This window comes from Mauremys reevesii, linkage group 24 (genome assembly GCF_016161935.1).
Source record: "Mauremys reevesii isolate NIE-2019 linkage group 24, ASM1616193v1, whole genome shotgun sequence".
Classification (NCBI taxonomy): Eukaryota; Metazoa; Chordata; order Testudines; family Geoemydidae; genus Mauremys; species Mauremys reevesii.
In genome coordinates, this window is record NC_052646.1 from 2,777,965 (window position 1) to 2,801,560 (window position 23,596).

The following is a 23,596-nucleotide window of genomic DNA, read 5'->3' on the forward strand; positions in this document are numbered from 1 at the left end:
CTTCCGGCTGCGCGCGCGCACGCGCAGAGGGACCGGGGCCCGGGGAGGAAGCGGAAGCCGCGGAGAAGATGGCGGCCGGGGCCGGCTGGAGAATGGGAGCCGGGGAGCGAGGGGGCCGGGGGAGCCGGGGAGCGGAGACCCTGTTCCGTGCGCTCCTCTTCTGCGTGCTGGGCTGCGGTGAGACTCGCTCCCCCGTGAGGGCAGGAGGCGGGGCGGAGGGGCCCCTCCCCCCGGGGCTATGGGGGGCGGTGGCAGGCGGGTCCCTCTCCCCGGGGCTATGGGGGCCCCTCCCCCCGGGGCTGCCGGGTCCCTCCTCCCGGGGCTGCGGGGCGGCGGTGGGGGCCCCTCCCCCCGGGGCTATGGGGGGCGGTGGCAGGCGGGTCCCTCCCCCGGGGCTGCGGGGGGCCCCTCCCCCTGTGTCTGTGAGCGGGTGGCAGACTGGTCCCTGCCCCCTGGGGTTTGGGGGGCGACGGCAGGTCGGGTGGGGGGGAACCCCCTTTCTCTCGGGACTATGGGGGGCGGTGGCAGGCGGGCCCCTCCCCTGGGGCTGCGGGGGGGGCGGCAGGTTGGTCCCTGCCCCCTGGGGTTTGGGAGGCGGCAGCGGCAGGTTGGACGGGCGGGACCCCCTTTACCCAGGGGACTGTGGGGGGCAGCTGGTCCCTGCCCCCTGGGCTTTGGGGGGCAGCGGCGAGTCGGATGGTGGGGCTCCTCCCCCGGGGGTTGGGGGGGCGGGCAGAGGAGTGGAGGGTTGATACAGCCTTTGTTGGAGCTGGGTCTGTCTAGGGGTGGCAGGGCTTGGCCTGTGGGGGGGAAGTTGCAGACAGCGTCTGTAGAAGGACTCCGGATAAACAAGTTTCTCTCTTGATGGGGGAAGGTAAAGTCAGCAGCAGGCTGGTGATGCTCCTGTCCTAGGCTCCTGGCAGGCTGGGAATTCGTTGCTGCACAGCTTAGTTGTGCTGGGATTTCTTCCCACTTGCTGAGAGCTCCCCAAGGCATGGTGCTAAAAGGTGCGGGGTAGGCACCCAGTGTGCAGTGACGGGCATTACTGAGCTATTTGCTGGGACTATGATGCTGAACCCACACTAGTGTTCTGTGGCTGACTTTTCATTTGGATAAAACAAACAGCAACTGTGGGAGCTTCCATCAGATATCATCCTTTGTTCCACACGCTGCCTTCTGCCTCACTGCATTCGCTTAGTGTGCACGTTAAAGTCGATCGATTTTTATTTTGAGATGCTAGATTCCAGTGTTGTGTAAATAATCCTAATTTGCATATTGTTTAATTGGGGGCTACGTTGTTGTTTTTTATAGCGTGTTACATGTTAAATTTCATTCTGAAATACTGCAGTAAATAGAAAATAATGAAATAGGGTATCTTATACTTGTGTGGTATTATTACAAAATCTATAATGTTTGTGCAATTTGCGAAGACAATACACCATTTATGTATCCACTAAAAGAGATGCTGATCATCAGTTCTGTCACTTACCCAGAATTAGGAATACCCAGGTAAAAGATTGAGTAACTAGCAAAGCCACAGAGATGTGTTGAAATGCTTTATGACCTTACTGGACTGGGACTCAGGAGACCGGATTCTATTTCCAGGTCTGTCTTTGCCTATGGGTGGCCTGGAGCAGGTCACTCAGCCCCTCTCACCTCAGTTTCCCTATCAGGAAAATGGAGATAACGATACTGACCTTTGAAAAGTGCTATATAAGAGCTAAGGATTGTTGTTGCTCTAATAAAAATCACAGTCCCTACTTAGCACTTAGTATCTTCGAAAATATTATGCAAACGTTGATCCTCCCAGCACCCCTGTCAGAAAGGTTACTATTACACATGTTTTTCAGATAGGGAGACCGAGGCACACAGAAGTGATGTGGCCTTGCACGGGGTCTCTTATTGAGTGTGTGTCAGAGCTGGGATTAGAACCCTCACATTCCTGGCTCCAGATCCTGTGTATGGATCACTAAAATCAATCCACCGTCATTTTAACTGTTGGTTCGGGGATGTGGGTATTCTGGTGTGCCTTTGTAATGATTGTCAGACAACAGAACTGAGAATTGACATATTTATTCTGCTGCATTTCTAAATTGGTTCATGTTGCATATAGCATCTTTCATCCAGACTTCACAGAGCTCCACCCATGGCTGAAAAGCAGCCTCTTCAGGTTAGGTATGTGATAGCTTTTAAACAGCACATATCAACAGTATACAGCAGTGGGAGTGATAGGAAGTGAAGAATACTTCAGTTAAAACTGCAAGGGAATTTACGGGGAAGTGAATTATTCAGTTGGCGTTTAGCAGAGAGTATAGGAATTACTTGAGTCAGGTGCCTTTAATTTTCACCCAGAAGGCAACAAGACCTAAATGAAATTGAATTCGTTCTTGTTACAGAACCAAGTGGGTGTGACCTCTTATTTATCCTGAATTTTGTTTCTTTCTCTTCAGGTTTCTGTTGGGGCAATTCTGTAGAGAGGAAAATCTATATCCCCTTAAACAAGACTGCCCCGTGTGTTCGTCTTTTGAATGCTACTCATCAAATAGGCTGTCAGTGTAAGTGTTGTGAATGGTTATTTTACTTTAAGTGGAAGGAGGCAATCACCTCTCTTTCACTTACTGAGAGAACACTCATCATTTTTGTAGCTTCTTCCTGAACTACTTTTAGTTTGTCAATGTCTTTCTGGTAATGTAGTGCCAAAAAATGAAAGCTGTATGCTCCAGGTGTGATCGCACTAGTGCCATATGAGAGGTGCTGTCGCTTCACTGCTTCCCGGTATTCCCAACCCAAGGCACTTCAGAAATCCTGAGATTGGTTTAAAATCATGAAATCCAGGCTTACAATAAAATGGTGAGAGTTGGCAACACTCTCTTGGTGCCAAGTCCTATCACATTCATATGTAATTAGCTTAATATCCATGAGATGATAGTAGGAGATTTCCTCTTATTTAAATAGTTAGATTTCACCAGGGCTCAAAAGTTTCCTTAATATCCTCCCAAAACCCAGGAGCCCTGTGCACTGACCTGTCCCTCTATAACACAGGCCTCTCATTGTGAAATTTCTTTGTATTGTTTTCTATAATGTAGTTTTGTGTCAGTTTCCTTGTCTTTTGTACAGTTACTGCTAAACCGCAGCATGTGTAGTTACTTCGGTAAGACGACATGCCTAACATGCTGCTGGTCAGTCACGTGTCTTTTGTTCCTGTCAAATTGATTCCAGGGTGTGTGTAATCAGTGGGGCATCCTCCCCTTCACGTGCTTTCCTCTGTCTAGAGTATTATTTTAAAACTCTCCCTGGGCTGTGTTTTTAGTTTGTTTTTAATTGTGTGGGTTGGTTGTCCTGCTGAGGTTTGTGGGTTGCTGGGATGACAGAGAAGGAGCACGGATCTGACAGAGTCCCTCCGCTGCTACTGGTGCTGTGCAGAAAGGGTTTCCTGTGCCTCAGCATTCTGTTAATTTGTGTTTGAGTCTCATCATGTGTCCTCAGAGTGAACCACTCTCCAACATGGGCCATGTTAGCAGCAGTTAAGGGGCAGAACAACCAACTGCACATGGCCTTCTCCCCTAGCTGGTGCTGCGGCTGTCTCATATAGTGCTGGGAGCCACCTCTTCATACAGATTGTTTTACGGGCACCTCCTTTCCCAATCCCATAATACTCCCATGACAACTACAGCAATTATGGACCGGGAAACGTGATCCCATCTGTGTATCTTTAGCTGTCTCTGATGCAGTAAGTGCTTTTGGAAAACGTTAAGCACCCTGTTTTCTTTTGATTGTGATTTGAGTCCTGTACATGGCTTCTCTGCTGCTAGGACACCTCCTGTCTCACTGCACATGCTTCCCCAGATGTACTCTCAGCTGATATGTTCCCTTCTTTCCTGGACATTCCCCACTTGCTGGTGGCTGACTTCTCCTGTTTCCTCTTTGCACTTCCCATCTCTGTGCCTCATTTCCCCTGTATAAAGTAAGGTTCATACTCAACATCCTCCCTCTTCCCCCAAGAGGCAGGTGATGTTTAATTCATTGATGTACCTAAAGTACTTCAAAATCTTTAGATAAAATCTGCTTTAAAAGGGCAGATGATTAGTATGATTATCTCTTAAACAACTCTTTCAGCCTGATTCATCTAAAGGATGGCTGTGGGTTTTTTTTGTAAAAGCAGCAAAGAGTCCTTGTGGCACCTTATAGGCTAACAGACATATTGGAGCATGAGGTTTCGTGGGTGAATACCCACTTGCTGCTTTTACAGATCCAGACTAACATGGCTACCCCGCTGTGGTTTTTTTTTGTTGTTGGTCATCTCTTAACTGAACTGTGCAAGTCAGTCGCTTCTTCCCTCTAATCCCATATGTTGATCTTCCTTTCACTGAAGTGCCCAGGAAGTGTACAGCTTTGAGGGAAATGGATTTTGGTGAACCATGGAGCATTCTGTCTTTCTCTCTGCAGCCTCCATGAATGGAGACACAGGAGTAATCCATGTGGTGGAGAAGGACCAGGACCTGAAATGGGTGCTTACTGATGGACCTCATCCCCCATACATGGTACTGCTAGAGGGGGAGCTTTTCACCAGGTAAGGAGCTATGGTGAATTTTAACAATTCTTAATCGCCTCTTCTCTGCCAAAGCAGCCTGAGCCCAAATTGCAGACACAAGGGCCCTAAATCCAGTCGCCACACTTGCCATTTGGGCCCTCGGGACAAGCGCCTGTGTGTGTTTGAGCAGCCAGATCTGGAATTCTGAATTCACTTGAGATGGGTGCTTGGGAATTGGTCCCCAAAGCCCTGGTTTTTGGCAGTGCTGTGCCTCTGAAGCACCCTTTATAGGCTGTGCGTGCTGAACACCACTGAAAACCAGACCCTTGTGCCTACTTTTAGAAAAGTAAATTGGAAAACTAGAAGGAGTGTTCTTCCTGTACACTGGTACCTGTACCGGCCAGTGTCTCAATAGACGGCTCAGTAGTTGGAGCAGGATTCCTGGGTTCTCTCCTGGCTCTGCTAATGACTCTGTTTCCCCAGCTGTAAAATGCAAATACTTATCTCACAAGGGTGTGGTACAGCTTATGGAATGGTTTTTGGCTTGTGATACTTTTACTGCTGCTTGGCCTAAATCAGTGGTTCACAAACTGTGGGTTGGGACCCCAAAGTGGGTCATGATGCCATTTTAATGGGGTCACCAGGGTTGGCATTAGACTTGCTGGGACCTGGAGTTGAAGCCAAAACCCGAGCCCCACTGCCTGGGGCCAAAGCTGAAGTCTGAGGGTGTCAGCTCTGGGTGCTGGGACTCAGGTTACAGGCCCCTCACCTGGGGCTGAAGCCCTTGGGGTTCTGGGGCTTGGGCAGGCTCAGGTTTCGGTCCCCCGTCCTGGGATCATGTAGTAATTTTTTTTGTCAGAAGGGGGTCACAGTGCAATACAGTTTGAGAACCCCTGGCCTAAATCTTTCCTTGTGGTAAGATTGCCAGGGAATTTGGGGGGCTGTTTCATCCACATTCTCGCTTTGTTCCAGGGAGCTGATGCTGCAGCTGAAGGGATCCTCCCGAATTTCTGGGCTGGCTGTGGCCATCTCCAAACCCAGCCCCGCACAAGGATTCTCCCCTGGCTTAAAATGCCCAAATGATGGGTTTGGTAAGGAAACGTTAAATTCTTAGTTTGGCTCAGGAGGGGGTGATCAGAGTAGGAGGAAGTGTTTTGCAAAAAACTGAAAACCTGTGGCTTTACACTTGCTGTGGGATTGTGTGTGAATTATTGCTTTATAATTTAGGCTTGTTAACATTCTGTAGGTGTAACCAGTTTGTGCTGGAATCTTGTCAGATTTCGCAAGGGTTGGGTTGAGGTCAGTATGCAAATAGGAGACCTTCCAAGGAACATCTGAGGTGCTCTAGAAAGTTATGCTAGTGATTCACTAAGGGGTTTCTTCCTTATGTCACGCAGACTGACCTGGTCTCTCTGCGGTTCCTCTTTCAGATGAGGGATGAAACTCATTCTGACCACCTATGGGCATTAAAAGGTCTTATGGCTCTCTTTGTAGTACTGCACTTTTAATCCCAGTGTCCTGGCCAAATTCCAGCCCTCTGAATTCCATTCTACCTCCCTATGTTCCCCCTGCAGGCTCATTTGGGTATTCACTTCAATGGTTATTCACTGTCTGCCCTAACCCTCTGCTGTGGGCTGCTAACCCACTGCTGTGTTCCACCTCAGAGGTGGCTGCAGGTTGGTGGTGGGTGAAGTGATTGCTATACTATGTATAGATTGTACAGCGCTTTGGGATGCTTTGCAATGAAAGGTGCTGTAGGTGAGTTTGGTATGTTGGCATTTGTCATCCCATCACCTTCATGCTGTTCACACAGCACGTAGGTGTTACAGTGACTGGCACTTTGTAAATGCTTTGAGGTGCTTCCAGCACATGATGGATCTCAGAAAATGGTGTGTGTCTCTCTCTTTCACAGTACAATGTTTCTCTGTATGCATCTTCCACTCTCTCAGCATGTGATAAATGCTCATTATGTGCTGCTGCCAACCTCTTGGCACATGATGGCTTTGCATGTGCCTATCTCTCATTCTCTTCACATGGCAGTGCTCTGTCTCCTGTTTTCCCCACATGCGGCAACTGAATCCATCTCTGTTGGTTTCACGGCTGGTTTCTTAGCCTGTGGTGGTGGTCTCTCTGTTCCTGCTGCAATTTGCGCAGCAGGCCCTGCCTTTCCAACGGTCTGCGCTGTTCCCTCAATGATTTGACCTGCCCGTTTCTCCATGCCCGCAGGTGTCTATTCCAATGATTACGGCCCTCAGTATGCTCACTGCAACTGGACTGTGTGGAATCCTCTCGGGAATGGGCTTGCTTACGAGGATTTCAATTTCCCCATCTTTCTACTTGAAGATGCCAACGAGACTCAAGTTATTAAGCAGGTACTGTACCTTAACACAGGGGTGGGCAAACTTTTTGGCCTGAGGGCCACATCTGGGTTTGGAAATTGTATGGCGGGGCCATGAATGCTCACCAAATTGGTGATTGGGGTGCGGGAGGGGGTGACGGCTCTTGGGTGGGGCTGGGGATGAGGGGTTGGGAGTGCAGGAGGGTACTCTGGGCTGGACCGAGGGCAGGAGGGGGATCGGGGCTAGGGGAGGGGATCAAGGGTGCAGACTCCAGGTGGCAATTACCTCAAGCAGCTCCTGAAAGCAACGGCATGTCCCCACTCCAGCTCCTGTGCGGCCAGACAGCTCTATGCGCTGTCCTGTCCGCAGGCGCCGCTCCTACAGCTCCCATTGGCTGGGCTGTGGGGGCGGTGCTTGGGGCAGGGACTGTGTAGGAGCCAGAAGGGGAACACGCTGCTGTTTCGGGGAGCCACGCGGAGTGGGGCAAGCCCTGGACCCTGCTCCTCGTCGGGAGCTCAAGGGCAGGATTAAAACGTCTGAAGGGCCAGATATGACCCCCTGGGCCATAGTTTGCCCACCCCTGCCTTAACACCTACAGAGGGAAGTCTAGCTGTGCCACTTCGGTAGGGAGATACTTTCTTCCACACTAACTTTTGCTCATCTGAGTTGCCAACTTCCTAAATCAGTAAATTTTTGCAGGTGGGTTGGGGGAAACAGGCCGTTTGTATGTAATGTTAAAATCTGGAACCAGTTAAGAGTCTTCATCAGATAGGGGAGTCTTGGTTTAATATCTATTCTGTGCTTGTGTGCCCATCTGTAAAGGGGAGAGTAGGGGTCTGATACTTAGCCACCTGTGTAAAGTGCTTTGAGATCTTCAAGTAAAAGATGCTGTCTAAGGGGAAAGACTTCTTCCTCTGCTTGTATTATTTATATTGTGGCAGTGCACCCTACCTGAGACCAGCGCCCCACTGTGCTAGGCATTGTACATACAGTACGAGGCAGTCCCTGCCCCAAGGAGCTTACACTCTAAATAGACAAGATAGACAAAGGGTGGGAGGGGAAGTGAAACGACTTGCCCAAGCTCTCACAGCTAGTCAGTTACAGAACTGGGAGTAAAACCCAGGTCTCCTGAATCCCAGTCCTGTGTCCTATCGGCTAGACCACTCTGCTGTATCAGAGCAAGGTACTGATTCATATTTCTGTCTCAGTGCTACCAAGACCATAACCTCCCGCAGAATGGCTCTGTCCCAGAGTACCCTTTGTGTGCCATGCAGCTTTTCGCCCACATGCATGCTGTCACCAACACGGTTACCTGCATGAGACGGAGCTCCCTCCAGACCGCCTTCAGCCTCAACCCAGGTGAGTGCACTCCTAGCAGGGTGGGGTGGGGACTGGTGGTGGGAATTCAAGTGGGACATGGTGTGTGCATTAGAAAGAGGAAACACAACCCATAGCTTTATACAATACAGCCTGGCACCACTCTGACCTTTAACATGGTGGAGTGGTCTGTGGTCACAGTAGGTTCTGTAATGAAGGCAGCGTTCAAGCGAAAGTAAAGCCTTCTGGGACCTGTAGTCACCACAGACTGCGCCTCTGTGCTAAAGGTGACTGTTGCTGCAGTCTGTCTTTATTTACAGGACATGTGGTCCTAGCAAACAGCCCGTTTGGCCCTTGGTTGGGGAAAGTGGTTCTGTTGAATTAAGGTCTCTCAAATTCCTTCTTGGCTATGGGTTTGGAGTGATGGCACCGGCCTCCATCCCAGTGCACAGCCCAAGAACCTGCCAGACTACTGAGACTTAAATATGCAAAACACAAGAACAATGTGCAGTTAATTTCCTTAATCAGATACTTTTGTGATACCAGTTTCCTCACTGTAATGTAAATAGTTTACAGTTAAAGCAATAAGACACCCTGGGGTCCAGAGGTCAATAGTCTACAGCACAGGACATCCCATCCCGAGAAAGGGAGATAAGGGGTGAGAAGGGACCTAATGCTGCTAAGTATATTATTTGGATTGACTTATTTTGGGGATAATGGGGTGAATAGACAAAATGGTAGAGGAGCAGTGAATGCACAGGGTGACATGGGGGTCAAAATGAAATCCATGGGAATTTTGTCATTGATTTCAGTGGGGTCAGGATTTCACCCCTGATCACTAGAAGGGGGCCTGGTGCTGTTGGATCAGTTGGTGAGCTCTGAACCTCCCAAACTGGCCAAAGAATAGCTTCAGTTCCTTGTTCTTTATTACTGCCAGAGTTCCTGCTCTTGAACCATATTATTTCTGCTTCCTAGAAGAAGTCTGCGACGCTCTGTCCGATTATAATGTGTGGAGCACGCTGAAACCCATCAATACCTCCAGCAAAATAGACCCTGTGGATGAAGTCATCATTGTTGCTACTCGAGTAGGTGGTGATGCCTAATTTTTCTGGGCTGGGGAGTCAGAGTGGCTTTTTTGCTTTTTCCCCCCTCCCTTGGCAGTTTAGCCGGGAGTCTGAGTTTTTTTGCTTTAACAGTTCAGCCGGGAGGAGGGGGTGCATGCTCAAAAATTTTTTACTGATTGGGCACGCAATCAAAAAAGTTTGGAGACCACTGGTCTAGCCTATAGTGACCATCGGTTGCACCATTAATAGCACATCACAGTTGGTGTGTACAGCTTACAAGAGATCCAGGCCTGGAATACAAGTATGTGCTGCAGGCTAGGACTGAGCTGCATTGGCACAGCTACGCGTGAGGCTCCAGGACTGGTATAGCTGTGGGAGCAGTATGTTAAGATTCATTGGCAGAGCAAGTTGCTTTTGTGCTTCCAGGATGGATTCAGTTTGGGGGTGAAGGTCCCGACTGTGTTTTATCCAGTCGGGTTTGCCCGTTCTTCAGTCCACAGTTCACCAGTGACCCTGTATTAGTTTCTCTCCATGTGTGCATAAGTTGTTCACTCCTCCCTCTTGTGCTCACAGATTGACAGCCATTCATTCTTCTGGAACGTAGCCCCAGGGGCAGAGAGCGCCGTCGCCTCCTTCGTGACCCACCTGGCGGCTGCTGAAGCCCTTCATAAAGTGCCAGATGTTCAGATGCTACCAAGGAACATCATGTTCACCTTCTTCCAAGGGGTAAGATCTTCATCCCCTCCTAGCTTGTCTTGGGCTAGCAATCAGCTCCCCATCCACTCTGCCCTTTCGACAGCATCTTCCACAGATGCTGATAAACCTCTGTGCATCTGCACCTGCCTTGTGCCAAGCCAAGAGATCCCTCTTCCAACACCAAGCCCTGTCCCACAAAGAGCACAGAGCCTATGGAGTTCCTGTTGAAGGAACTGCACAAAAGCCACTAACAAGGGGGGCTTTTACTTTCTAGGGGCATCACCTCTAAACTGCTGCAATTAGTTGAGGGAGCAAAAGAGTCTCTCTCTCTCTTCATCCTGGTGCAAAATAGTTTCTTTGGAAACCTAGAGCCTGGGTGCCTGAGTTCTTCGTATTCCTATTCCCTTAAGCTGATGCAACCTCTTCCCAAGGCACTTGTAGCCTATCCTGACGTGGTGATGGACCCAATGAATGAACGGGTCTCTTGCATCCCTAATGTCTCACCCGCACCTTCCAGGCTTCTTTAGACCTGTACCCTGCCATCAGGGTAAGTCACAGCTTTGCCAGTGTAAATCTTCAAATGAAACCAGGTGAGACAAGATTAAAAATCGATGTGCTGTCTGCAGCGTAGCTAATTTCCTAGAGTGCAGCAGTGGCAGCTGTGTTAAGCCAGGGTAAGCTCTTGTGGGGAGGGAAGGAAAGTGATGGTTAGCAGCTGATGTTCCCCTCCAGGCATCTTTGTGTAGCTCTGCAAAGCTAGCGCCCACGGTCCTGTGGAGTGGCCATGTGACACTCCCAGCTTGGGGATCTGTAGTCAGTCCTTCCCTAAGAGTTGCGTTTGGAGCGGTGGCTTGGGCAGTCTGTGTGTACCATGTAGAGGAGGTGGGGAGAGTTGTCAGGTTCCAGTGTACAGGAGCTTTGGGGTAGGGTCGAATAGTGGCAGCCTGACTTCTGCCTGCCATTCCCTGAGGAGATGGTAGGAGACACCCCCAGGACACCTCCTGCCTCTGACAGTGGGTGCTCACCTCTGTCTTGCACACTCCCCTTATTAGATGGCAGGATACCCTGCTTTCCCGTTACAGCCCCCTCCCCATCCCAGAGGGGTGGAAAGAAGTTGGAATCCCCTAACCTGATTTCTGCCCGTGCTCTTGTATTCAGAGTCTCACGGGAGATGGTACGATCTAGTCACTGGGGTTAATAACTAGTGTTAACACTGGGATTCAGAAGAGCAAAACAGTGGAAAATAAGGACCTCTAACTCATTGGTTTGTCCCTAGCCATTGCAGGCCTGTCGGCTCCATGTGGGAGGTGGCATTCAGATACTACAGTGATGTGCAGAGGCCATCGGGGCTTTGTGTCCATGTCTTTCCCATTAACTGTAATGGAGCATGAGGCACGTTGGGCCCTGCTTTTGGAGTAAGAGCGCCCGCACGGGGAGTGAATCTGGGCTACTCCATCAGCAGTAACTCCGTGGGTGGAGAAGCCTTTTCAAAGGCTTTTAGGCACCAAAAGGTGCAGAAAGGAGACTGGTGGAATTTGCGTAAGTGGCTAAGCCAGTTCGGCAGCCAGCTCCCATGGCTCTCTGTGGGCTCAAGAAACCTGCCTGCATCTTGAGGTGCCTAAATACCCGTGTCACTCTGGGCCCATAGAGCCTGTTCTCACACATTACAGAGGCGGAGTTTGTGCTGCTTTCTGCCGCTGCTGGATCACAGTGTCCTGCAGTCCTCACCTAGAAACAGGGATGGGGATGGAGATTTCCTCGGGTTTGGTGGAATTCATTAGCCGATCTCTGGAGATTGCTATAGGCCCATCCCCGCCATCAGGGCCTGTATCCCTGACTCATAAAGAGACAGCAAAGAGCCTTTTTATTTGGAGGAGGGAGGTTTAGAATGCCGCCAAATGGCAGAATTTTCAGAAAGACATGGGGGAGGAGTAAATTCCAGATTCTCTCTTCTTCTCCACGTCCCCCTCTCAAACGCTGCTTAGGATTGAGCTCATTAACTATCCAAATGCCTATGGTTCATGCATGAACTTGTTCCATCACAGGAGACCTTTGATTACATTGGCAGCTCGCGAATGGTATATGACATGAAAATGGACAAGTTTCCCATCCGGCTGGACAACATTCATTCCTTCCTGGAGCTGAGTCAGGTGCGGGACAAGTTTTGTGCCTGTCTTTTGGTGACAGTTGGGCTTTCCCCAGCCAGCCCTTGTTTCTCCCCTTTGATCACTTTGTGACCACCCATGTGGTGGTCACTCTAGCTCCCACGGTCAGTCTTGTCTCTCTGGAGGGAGTTTTTGGCGATTTCCCTCTGCACCAAGCGTTTTAAAATCCAGATGGGTCAGCAGCGTGTGTTGACAAGTGGCTTGTTCTCTTGCAGGTGGCTTTACGGAACTCCTCTGTTCTATGGGTGCACACAGACCCTGTCTCTCGGAGGAATGAATCTATTCAACCACAGGTAATGAAACTCCCTTCTGCACAGAGGACAATCTGAGTCCCTGTGCCTGCTCTGTGTTTCCAGCTGCATGGAGATGCCTAGATGTGGTGTACAAGCAAGGGAAAGGGAAAGCCGCTTACACCCTGCAGGGGAAAATCCCAGAGTACAGCTCCATCAGCACAGAGAGGCTTCTCTGCAGTTGCATCTCTCCACTGACAGCGGGGCCCCATTGCTGGGCAAAGGGCCAGATCCTCGACCCACTGTGGTTTGAGGAGGGCATGGCACTGGCATAGGCATGTCTGACTCCTCCCATTGATTTTGCTGACCACCTAATGACCTGTTGCTAGTGTCAGAGGTGTGGGGGGGGGGTGGAGGGGGATGGGGTCTCTTAGTTCTGAGTCACTCTCCATAGCCTCTTTAATGTCCTAGATGTTTAACAGCAGCTTTCATCCCAGAGGAACCCACTTGGCCTTGCTAACTTTTCTGACCCCGATATGCAACCATCTCTGGTGTGGAATGAGCAGCACAACAAAGCTACACAGTAGCTCATGGCATAGTGAAAAATTCTGTGTCCAACTGATACCATGAGGGAATTTAAGGAAACAATGAAATTTCACAATGTGGTCAAATCATAGGGCCATTGCCTTGACTAGCAGAAAGTGCCATGAGAGCTTTAACAATCCCAAGAGGTCAGGACCTCGCTCCATCTCTCTACTTAGACTCATCCTCGTGTACCTCTGTGCTCCCCAGCATCACTGACTCAGCAAGAAGAACCCTCTGCTGAAGTACTGCTGCTTCTGCAGCACTTGGGTGCATGATGGTCTCCCCTCCAAGTACTACCCTGCCCTGACCCTGCTTAGCATGAGATCTGACATGATCCCAGCCCGAAGCGGTTCAGCTCCAGGCCATTCGTGTGACCAAACACTGAGCGTGATGGAAGCAGTAGAGCTTCCTAACTCCTCTCTCTCCCTTTTCAGGTTAAAACCCTGGTGGAAGCTCTGATCAACAGCAGCATGGGTGCGAATGTGACTCTACAGGAGGTCGATCAGTCTCAGCCTCTCCCGCCTTCTTCCTTCCAGCGCTTTCTGAGGGCCAAGAGCATCCCTGGGGTGGTCCTGGCTGACCATCGCACTTCCTTCCAGAACAGGTATGGGGAGCAATGCGATCTCCACTGTCTCTAAGTGGGGGGGTGTGGAGAGCAGGTGGTTTCACCTGGAATGTGACTGTCTTCCTGTCTGGTGTTTAAACTCTAGTAGCAAAATAAAACCTCTGTGTTGCTTAACAGCCGGGCAGGCTGCTAGCCCCAGCAGCTACCCCCACATCACAGCACCCATGTGCCAAAACCTGGACCAGGTACAAGGGGAAACCTCAGGCCGGTTTGCTCTTTAGCCTCTGTGCTGAAACTGACCAGAAGGGGGTCGCTGTGATGAGGACGCCTGTTTGCTAGGAACTGGACTTGGTCTCTTCCTCTCCTTCCCTCAGTTCAAAGTGGCCCCAAACAGCTGGGACTTTGGGTCCCAAGACAGTGCTGAACCTGACATGGTGAGCTAGAGGAGGGGCAGTTTGAGACACAGATTAGGGCAGAAATTCTCCAGTGACTAGAAACCAGAGAATTGTAGACAACGTGGTTTGACTTTCAGAACCCTTGGGCACCAGGTCTTATGATGGTAGCCAAAGTGACTTACCCAGAATGGCAGAGCCAGGATTCCTAGCACAGTCCAGTGGATGCAGCCTGGCACACTCCTTTGTAATGTAAGGATTCCCGGGATGCATTGCATTTTCTAATAGAAACCCAAGCACCTGACACCCTCTGCAGTCCATGGTAAAGAACCCAGGTGTGTGCACTCTCACCTCAGCCAGCATCTGCCCCCATGTGGCTGGAGCCTCTGTCTCCAGTGTGTGGGGTTGTGGGCGCTATCAAAGCTTAGCAAACGCCTGCAAAACTGTTTCCAGGAGGTGCCCAGCTCGGAAGGGGACATAAACTCCATTTCCAGTGGTAGCCAGCAGAGGGCAGCTCAGCCTCCCAGAACATCCCACCTTGGGGGTGCGCTGCCTATCATCCAAGCAGTGTGGTGGACGGAGGACAGAGGGGAGTGGGGGGAGCAGCCAGCCATGTGCCATGTAATTGAACAGGCGCAACATAATTATCCTGACAAGCGAAAAAAATCCAGTTTTGTACAGAAAACGTTCCCCGCAGCTGGCTGGAAGCCAGAGGTGAGCAAATGGCAGCTGAGCATGCCTGAGCCTCATCTGCTCTTCCAGAAGCTGCTGTTTTTTTAATATATCTTTCTATTTGCGGTGGCAGGGGCCCCAGGCAGTGGAAGAGGCTCTTCCATTTACCCCACCTGACCCCCTCGTGGCATGTTCCATGAGCATCCTCTCCCAGGGGCATTGGAGAATGGAGGGATGGCAGTGGGGAGGGAATTGCTTGTGGCTCTTGTCCATCCCGTAACTCCAGGTTGCCTCTCTCCCCTCATACCCACCCCCTTCTCTGATCTGTCACGCCGTCTCTGCAGACAGCCAGGGAGAGCAGCCGCCTTCCAAACGCCGCAGCAGCACAGCTCTGGGAGCGCTGGAGAATTTTGGAGAGGAGGGTAGTGCTTCTCGTCCTTCCAACTCCTCTTCACTCTTGGGAAATTGCTTTCAGTGTTCCCATCCAACCTGGAAGCACAGACCATTGTGCTGGGCTTTTCGCCCAGGCCTCGATTCAACTGTGCGCTGCTGCTGCAGATGTCTTGATGCGACACTGTCACAAAGTTAACTTGGAATCTCTTGGACCTTTTAGTGCCGGAGAGTCAATAGGGCCGGTTGGAGAATGGAACTAGGAATCGACACTTCTAGGTTCTGTTCCCACCTTCACCGCTGACTTGTGGCCTCGTGTATTATTTCCCTGCTCTGTGCCTCAGTTTCTCCATCCACGTAACGGCTGGGGTAACGCCTACCCAACTAAGGTTTAATCACTGCTCGTCAGTTGTGTTGAGATCCTCAGATGGGAGAAGTGGTGCAAGGCCCAGAGATAATTATAAAGCCTCATTAAATGGTTTAAGGAGTGTTGTGGGAGGCCAGCGCTCTGGCAAAGCTGCGACTTCACTCCCTGGGGACCACTCCCAATGTCTGCTTCAGGCATGGACTGAATTGAATTCCATGCCCTGTGATTTCTTTCCGCCCCTTTCCCCAATCCTGTTTCTCTTCCTCTTTCAGATATTACCAGAGCATGTATGACACAGCAGAGAACATCCTGATGAAATATCCTGAGGGGCTTAGCCCCGAGGAGACCCTGGACTATGTCACTGACACAGCTAAGGTTTCTGCAAAACATTGTCTCTGTCCATTGCTTGCGGCAGGGAGAATCTGAGTGCTGGGTGATGGGGTCTCTTCCCATTACCGGGGTGCTTTCGACTGGGCTGGTGGCATTAGGCGCTTAGATATGAACGTGCTATAAATGCTTTGATGGATGTGTGGGGACTGGCTGGCTCTCCTTCCCTGTTGAACTGGGCCTGCCTGTCTTGATTAACACAGAGCCCTCTTTCCTTGCAGTCCCTGGCAGAAGTAGCCACAGTGGTCGCCCGTGCTCTCTACCAGCTTGCAGGGGGAACCGGCAACACCTCTGCTATTCAAGCGGATCCAAGAACGGTACGAGCAGATGGGATCCAGTCCCTGGCATCCATGCTGAGCTCTCACGTATTTCCCTTCTGTCTCTGTTTATGTGTGTTTACACAGCATGCTGGCCTGTCTGTCTCCCTGGGTGCCTGCCTCCCTCTCCCTTTCTCCACCATAGCTGAATGACTAACACTTTACCCTTCTCTTGTGCCTCCCATCAGATCCCAGTGTCTTAGATATTAAGCTACACAAGCCCCCAACAAAACAGAGCAATATTTATTCTTGTTTTGTAGCATTGGGGGTGGGTCGAATGGGGGGAACTGATGCACAGATGGGTCATGCAAGCAGGAGGTGGCAAAACTGGGGACGGAACCCCGGACTTTCAACTCCCAGCCCTTCACTTTAGGTACTAGATCATCCTCCCTCCCAGAACTGCAAATGGAACCCAAGTATCCTGACTCCCAGCCTTGTGCTTCAGCCATTAGATCACGTTCCCACAACCGAGTATTATCTAGACTGTCCCTGACAAGTGTTCGTCTAACCTGTTCTTAAAAAAAAAAACCCAGTGACAGAGATTCCACAGCCTCCCTAGGTAATTTGTTCCAGTGCTTAACTACCTTGACAGTTAAGAAGTTTTCTTAATGTCGAAGCTGAATCTACCTTGCTGCAATTTAAGCCCATTGTTTCTTGTCCTGTCCTCAGTGGTTAAGGAGAACAATTTATTGCTCTCCTTTTTATAACAACCTTTTACGTACTCGAACACGGTTTTCATAGAATATCAGGGTTGGAAGGGACCTCAGGAGTCATCTAGTCCCACCCCCTGCTCCAAGCAGGACCAATCCCCCTCAGTCCCCCCCTCAGTTTTCTCTTCTCCAAACTAAACAAACCGTGTTTTCAGCCTTCCTTCATAGGTGATGTTTTCTAGACCTTTTATCATTTTTGTTGTTTTCCTCTGGACTTCCTCTAATTTGTCCACATCTTTTCCAAAGTGTGGTGCCCAGAATGGGGGACAGTACTCCAGCTGAAGCCTTAGGCAGATGTACTTCCTGGTTCGTCTTGTAAAGTTGAATGTGGATGAACCCATTTCCATCTCACTTTCAGGTCTCCAGAATGCTCTACGGGTTTCTGATTAAAACTAACAACTCCTGGTTCCAGTCCATCATTAAGCAGGACCTGAAAGGACTCTTGGGTAAGCATGGTCTGGGGAAGAATTCAGAGCTACCTTGATATGTCACCTGGGAACTTTCTAAAGTTCTGTGGTAGCCTCTTTGGCATCTGGCTTTCTCCCTGCCAATCCTGTTTTCTCTGACTCTCCCAGGCGATGAACTTCCCCAGCACTACATTGCGGTTACCACACTGGTGAATACCACCCAGCTAGTGCAGTACGTTCTGGCCAATCTCACAGGCACAGTTGTCAATTTCACCAAGGAGGAGTGCCTGAACCCTGAAAAAACACCCAACCCCGAGAAGGAAGTAAGTTGCCATCTGAGTAGAATGAGGGTGGGGGATAGGAACAGAAACGCTGGGCTAGTGAACTCCACTGAAGTCCCTGCGATGAATTGGTCTCACTTTCGCCTCTGAGAAGAAAGCTGGATGGAAAAATTTCCTTCTGTCCTGAACAAGACATGGGAGAGATGAGGAAAGTCCTCCTCCATCATAGAGGCATCCCAGCTGCATCCTAGTGCCCGAGGCAGGAGACGCTTCAGAAGGGAGTGCTCTTTTAAAGTGAGTACAGCTGGGATGGCAACTTGGGTCACAGATGCATCAGCGCTTTGAGTGTCCAATGTCCTGCCCGTGAATGATGCCATTCTGACATACCCTGGAATTGAGTTTGATCCCAACACCGGCAGCACATACAGCACAGGCATTGGCAGTGCAAGCATCCACCACCAATGGGCCTCTACCCAGTCCTGGTGTCGGGGTCCTTCATTCTTTGGCCAGTTAATCTCTCTAGCTTCTACAGAGACTCATAAAAATGAGCCTTGGCCACTCCTGGGTATCAAAGATCCCATGATGCCTTTGACAAGAGATGGGGTGTTAGCCCTGAGATCCTGGATAAACTCCAGCTTGTGAATTACGTTCTGCCGACATAAATTCCCCTGCAGTTTCAGCTGGACACAGGACTATCACTCGCAGTCCTCAGCTGTTGTACACTGTTATGTGTAGTTAAACAGAACACACGCTCCACCCCAGAGAGAGATGCTTTTCAGCAATGGGTGAAGTGAACCTCATACAGTCAGTACAATCAGTAAAGCCTATTATGATCCTGGAGAGCCAGTGAGGTTCCAGGAAAAAAGGTTCTGATGGTTCTTTGCTAGTGCCCTGTTGGGTCTCACTCCCCAGCATTCTCTTTGCAGATGTACGTTTATACGTGGGCACAGGGTTCCAGGGACCCAAACTCAACATCGCGAGTTCCCTTCTGCGTCCAGTCAACTGTCCATCTAACCAAGGCTGCCTCTCCTGCTTTCGAGCTGAAGCAGTGGGGCTCCACAGAATACTCCACGTGGACAGAGAGCCGCTGGAAGGATATCCGCGCCCGCATATTTCTCGTAGCCAGCAAGGAGCTAGAGGTGAGTTGGGGTGTATTTCTAAACACTCAAAGAAGATGTTGAGAACAGATTTTAATGTCTCCCAGCAAGCTTTGAAACACATGCTGTGACCAGGTTTTATGACACCTTGTGCTATCCTATCAGATCTCACCAGCTAAACAGGATTGGGCTTGGTGAACTCTTAGGAGACCCTCTACAGAAATCCTGGGTGTTGCAGAAAGTGGCATCAGTGATGCAATAGATGCTTTCCCCCCCAAGTCATTTCTGAACCAATAGCCTAATATGGTGAGAGGGGTTTTGACCATTTTTGGTGACTAAAGAACTTGGGACACTTTGCAAGATTGAAGGCTTTAACTGTAGTCTTCTGGCGAAATTCCAGCAAGGATAATTCCATTCAGTTCCCCAAAGTTCCCCTTTGTAGTTTAGCTAGGCACTGTGTTAGTCTTCAGTTTCTCCCCTAAACAGCTGCATAATGATGCTTCATGCTCTTAAAGTGCTCTGAGCTCCCTCCCAACTCAAACTGAAGGTGTGTCCTATATTCTGTGTGTTGGATTATGCATGTAAAATGCTTTGGGATCCTCTGGGCTGACAGGGCCCTGTATAAATTTAAGAATATTCTGTACATTAACCATTGTCTTGCCAAAACGTGTATAATCAGGGCTCTGATTGCTCAGAGGTTTTGCCCTTGTGGAATTGTGCTGCATGAGCATGTCTTCCTTTTAGAAACAAACGTTCTAGCCCTTATGGTGAAGGAAAGCCTTCCAAATATGAAGCAAGTGTGAATGAAGTGCCCTCGCTTGGATCTGTAGCTAGCCTTGGGGGACTGGCGGGGGGGAGCTGAGACATCCTAGTGGGATGTTAACTTTGAATCCTAATAGTAACAATTTAAATGTCACCATTAACTCCACCTTAATTACATGTGATCATATAACTAACGGTTGTATCATGCGTGAGCAAAAAGAAGGAAGCGCCAGAATTCAGCCTGTCTTTCGATTGCTTGATTTTGCAACCTTAATGTGTTTGGTGGATTTCTGAAATGGACGATATTTTGATTTTGCGCAGTACGATAGCCAGCCATGGCTCAGGTGCCTTTATAAGAAAATCCAGGGATCAAATACAAATCAATACATTATCAGATGGTTCATTTAAAAGCAGAGAAGCACAACTTGTCTGTTTCTTTTACAGGATTGATCCAGGTTTTTAGTAAGGTCAACAAAATTCTTTCAGCACCCTTCCAATGGCTACATTGATGTTTAGCTACCAGCCAAATAAGGGTTAATTTTGAGGGGGCTTTTGAACTGTGGGCCTGCTTTGGAGCTCTCTGGTTGGCTGTTAGTGATGTCATACCCCTGTCTCTAAACCCTGTGAATGTACATGACTCTCATTGTCGTGTGTGTCACCCAGGGGCTGGGCATGCATGTCAGGGCAGTTGCTGGGCTGCTTGGGTTGTTACTCACTCAGCGGGTGGTTACTTGGTCTGTGTTGTGCCTCTTAACTCCACCCCAGGCAAGTGTAACTCCCTGCCTGCCCTGTCTCAGCCCTTAAATATCCAGCACAAGCCATGCAGAGCTAGTGCGTCGCTAGCGAGCTGGGTTCTCAGTTACACGAAGGCTCTTTTATGACCCTGTGACAGTATAAAGGTGCCTCCGTTTAAAGGAGAATCAGGCGCAGTGACTCTGGCTTTGCCACTGGTAGGTGTTTGTATAGGAAGAGCAGCCCATTATGGGACCTTAGGAATGGATAAGGAGCTCTGCAAGGGCAAAGGATTCATGCTCAGTTGTGTGTATTTAGCCGTTGAAATAAAGAACTAATAAACTGAGCAGTTAATTTCTCTGCTTTCTTAAAAAGGCATCAAATAAGAAAGGAGATGATAAAAGTGTATAAATAACAAATAGTAAAGATAAGGTGGACAGGGAGCTTCTGCTTTTCCTGTCTGATGGTACAAGAATAAAGGGACATTCAATACAATGAAAATACATCAGATTCAGAATCAGTAAATGATTTTTTTTCCCCCCACACAACACTTAACCTGTGGAACTCTCTGCCACTGGATGTAGTTGAGGCCAAGATTCAAAGGGGGATTGGACGTGTCTGAGGATAAAATAGTTAATGCAAATACACATTTTGGAAGAGCTATTAAAACCTCATGCTTGGAGCTTAAACCAATCTCTAGCTTTTCTTCTAATTCCTAATAGTTAATGTGGGGAGCAGTTTATCCTCCATCTACCTAATGCAAGGTCTGTTCTCCCTTTCGCTGAAGCATAATGCTGGCCACTGTCAGTGTCAGGGTAGAAAAAGCTGGATGGAACATGGATCTGGTCCAGTCTCGCAATTCCTTTGGTTCTCTGGTTTTAGACACTGAGCTCCTTGGGTGGAGACCCAGTCTTTACCACCTAGCCCAGTGGAGTCCGGATCCTTGATTGAGGCCCCTAGGTGTCACCACAATACAATACTGAGTCTCTGCTGAGATGCTTCAGCATCCAGGAGCCTTTACAAAGTGAGTCCGTCATCCTGTCTTTGTAACCGCACCATTACATGTTTCCTTTCCTGTAGATAATCACACTGGTCGTGGGCATCGCCATTCTGATCCTCTCTCTCCTCGCAACCTACTTCATCAATGCCAAAGCGCATGTGCTTTTCAGCAGCCCCGGGGACGGTGGGGCCGTGGCTTATTGAGTGCTTCCCGCGGGTTCAAGTACCCAGCACTTGGATTACAACTGTTCTGACTAAAACTGCTTGGTTGACACTGGAATGTCTCTGCCTTGATAGGGACACAGGTGGATCACGCCATGATTTCCAAGGGTGAGCCCAAGAAACTGAACCCAGAAACAGAAGAAACTCCCCCAAAAAACTGTGTTGACCAAGTCCTAAAGAGATCATGTTGCTTTAAAGTTTCCAAGGGCCTCGAATCTTTCTCCTCCCTTTTGGACAACTCTGAAGAGGGTCAGTACTGGATGCTACCAGCACCCAACTACCATGGATATGTTTCCAGACTGGGGGTGGGTGTGAAGCACATGAAGGAGAGGCCTCTCTGGGACATACATGGATGGCAGATTTCTTTGCTCTCCCTAGTTGTACCACTTGTATCTGGATTAGCTGAAGAATTGTCCGACAGCTGCTGTGAATCTATGTAAATTACAGTGCGGACAAGGGAAGGTGTGTTGAACAAATAATTAGATGTTAGATCTCCTCCTTTTTTAAATAGTGCAATATTTGGGAGGCAGCCGGGTTGTACATATATAAATAGCTTGGCTTAATTAAAAAAAAAAAAATCACTACTTAAAAACTAATCCTTTGCTCCCACTGCCTTTCTCCGGTGCTGCTTCTTATAGGACCAAGGAACTCTGGGGAATGTAGTCCACTGGATGTTGCCATGTCTGTTGCTCTTGGGAGAAATGGAACTTGTCAGATATTTACTTTCCTCACAACAAAGCTTTTCTCTCCTTTTATAATAGGCCGAAGGAGGAGAGAGCTATGTCCGGAGATTGGGCTGGGAGTTGTTACCCTTGTCTCTCTAGAATGTCAGCCTTTCGGGGGCTGGGATTGTCTGCTACTCTGTTTATACGGCACCTAACACAATGGGCCCCAATCTTGATTAGCCCCTAGGCACTATCACAAAATAAAACATGATTAATAACTAGCACTGACCTCAGCACTTTGCAGGATTGATTGCAACGTTTATTGATAGCAATTAAGGCTGATTGGGTAGGAGAACCAGCCTCTCCAATGGCCCTGGATTAACTTTTTGCATCAGAAATTCCTCCCCTCCTTCAGTATCCTTGATTTAAGGATGTTGATATCCCAAGTGAACAGCTCAGATTTGTGTAAAGGAACAAATCAAAGAAAGTGGAGCTGGTCAGTTCCAACCCAAACATCATCTTCAGCCTCCTGAAGGGTTAGTTATTCCATCTGTTCTCCAGTTGAGTCTTGGATTTCCACTGCTTCCCTTGAGGAAACTGCTCCACTCACTAATACGTCTTGCTATCAGGACACCGTTCCTGAGACTCCAAGATGGACTGTTTCTTTGCTCACTTTCTTCTCATTGCTCCTAGTAATGATGGAGAAAAGCTTCACGTCTCAGTTTAGGCTGAAAAACTACCCTTGCATGGTAACTGATTTTGACACCCTTCACCTACCTAACTTCTAACCCACCCCAACTCTGTCAGAACTAAACCAATCTGCCTGGAATTGCCATCGATAGAGTATTTCTGCAAATGAAGCTGTTAGGTGATAGGGGAACTCAAAGATATGAGCTCACAAACAGTTTCCTAAAAGAGGGGATTACATTGTTCAGTATATGATGCTTGCTCTCCTCTATAAAATGCTGTAAGGTTTATGGATGAATGGTTCTACTTAAGGCCAGGATAGAATTATTGTTACATTCAATCAAAAATCATGTTGCTATCATCAGGGCTTCAGCCATATTTTTAAATTGTTGGGTTTTTTCTTCTACATGCAGATTTAATGCTCATGCTGTTTTCAGAAGGCTGCTTGACTGATTTTTTTTTTTCCTCTCCCTCCCCCCTCGGTATTTATTCCTCTATGAAGAGAGAAATAAACCTTCTCCCTGTTCTCCACTCCAAGCTTTTTGTTCTGAAGCCGATCGCTGGCGAGGCTAACAAACAGCTGCCTCTGTTGTCTGTGCCTACGCCACTCCATAGACGGCCAATAAGTCTCCCTGTGGACAGTGCAATAAGCAACCCTCCTATCACGGGCTGACAAAGGGAAAGGAGAAGCAAGGGGCCAGGCTGGAAAGCAGAGCAGCAAAGACAAATTTTCCACGCTGCTGCCAGTGCTGGAAAACACCAAAAGTCACTTGACTGACAGCCCAAAATTTGCTCTGGGTTTGGGATTTTTTAGTCTCTCAAAAGCCCTGGTTGCCAGCAGCCTCGCCTAATCAAAAGGGTGAAAGCAAGGAAGTAGTCCTCTGAATGTTTCCCTGTCCTGCTGTAGTCAGCGAATCACTCAGTTCACCCTTGTGCCTCTTCTTTTTAAGAGAAACAGGATTGAGGAGTCAGGACTTCTGGAAGGGGAGTGAGATCTAATGTGTGATAGGACATGAG

The 23,596-nt window shown here is 49.0% G+C and overlaps 1 protein-coding gene across 2 annotated transcripts; it reads left to right on the forward strand.

The window, feature by feature from the left end:
- The first annotated feature begins 53 nt into the window (after positions 1–53).
- NCSTN (nicastrin) lies at positions 54–23,110 on the forward strand. 2 transcript variants are annotated; one of them, XM_039513479.1, is made up of 17 exons: positions 54–177; positions 2,451–2,555; positions 4,447–4,570; positions 5,504–5,622; positions 6,758–6,903; positions 8,079–8,229; positions 9,163–9,272; positions 9,825–9,977; positions 11,993–12,097; positions 12,328–12,405; positions 13,362–13,531; positions 15,586–15,688; positions 15,922–16,017; positions 17,086–17,173; positions 17,303–17,457; positions 18,342–18,554; positions 21,087–23,110. In XM_039513479.1, the coding sequence occupies exons 1-17, from the start codon at positions 69–71 to the stop codon at positions 21,207–21,209; spliced, it is 2,148 nt and encodes a 715-aa protein (XP_039369413.1). In that variant the 5' UTR covers positions 54–68; the 3' UTR covers positions 21,210–23,110. The 2 variants fall into 2 exon arrangements, with proteins under 2 accessions (XP_039369413.1, XP_039369414.1); XM_039513480.1 differs by having other exon boundaries at positions 9,166–9,272.
- The last annotated feature ends 486 nt before the right edge of the window (positions 23,111–23,596 follow it).

Coding starts and splice junctions, on each gene's coding strand:
- NCSTN (XM_039513479.1), top strand. CDS start 69: ATGGCGGCCGGGGCCGGCTGGAGAATGGGAGCCGGGGAGCGAGGGGGC. Junction 6,904..8,078: donor AGACTCAAGTTATTAAGCAG/GTACTGTACCTT, acceptor TTTCTGTCTCAG/TGCTACCAAGACCATAACCT. Junction 9,273..9,824: donor TCATCATTGTTGCTACTCGA/GTAGGTGGTGAT, acceptor TTGTGCTCACAG/ATTGACAGCCATTCATTCTT.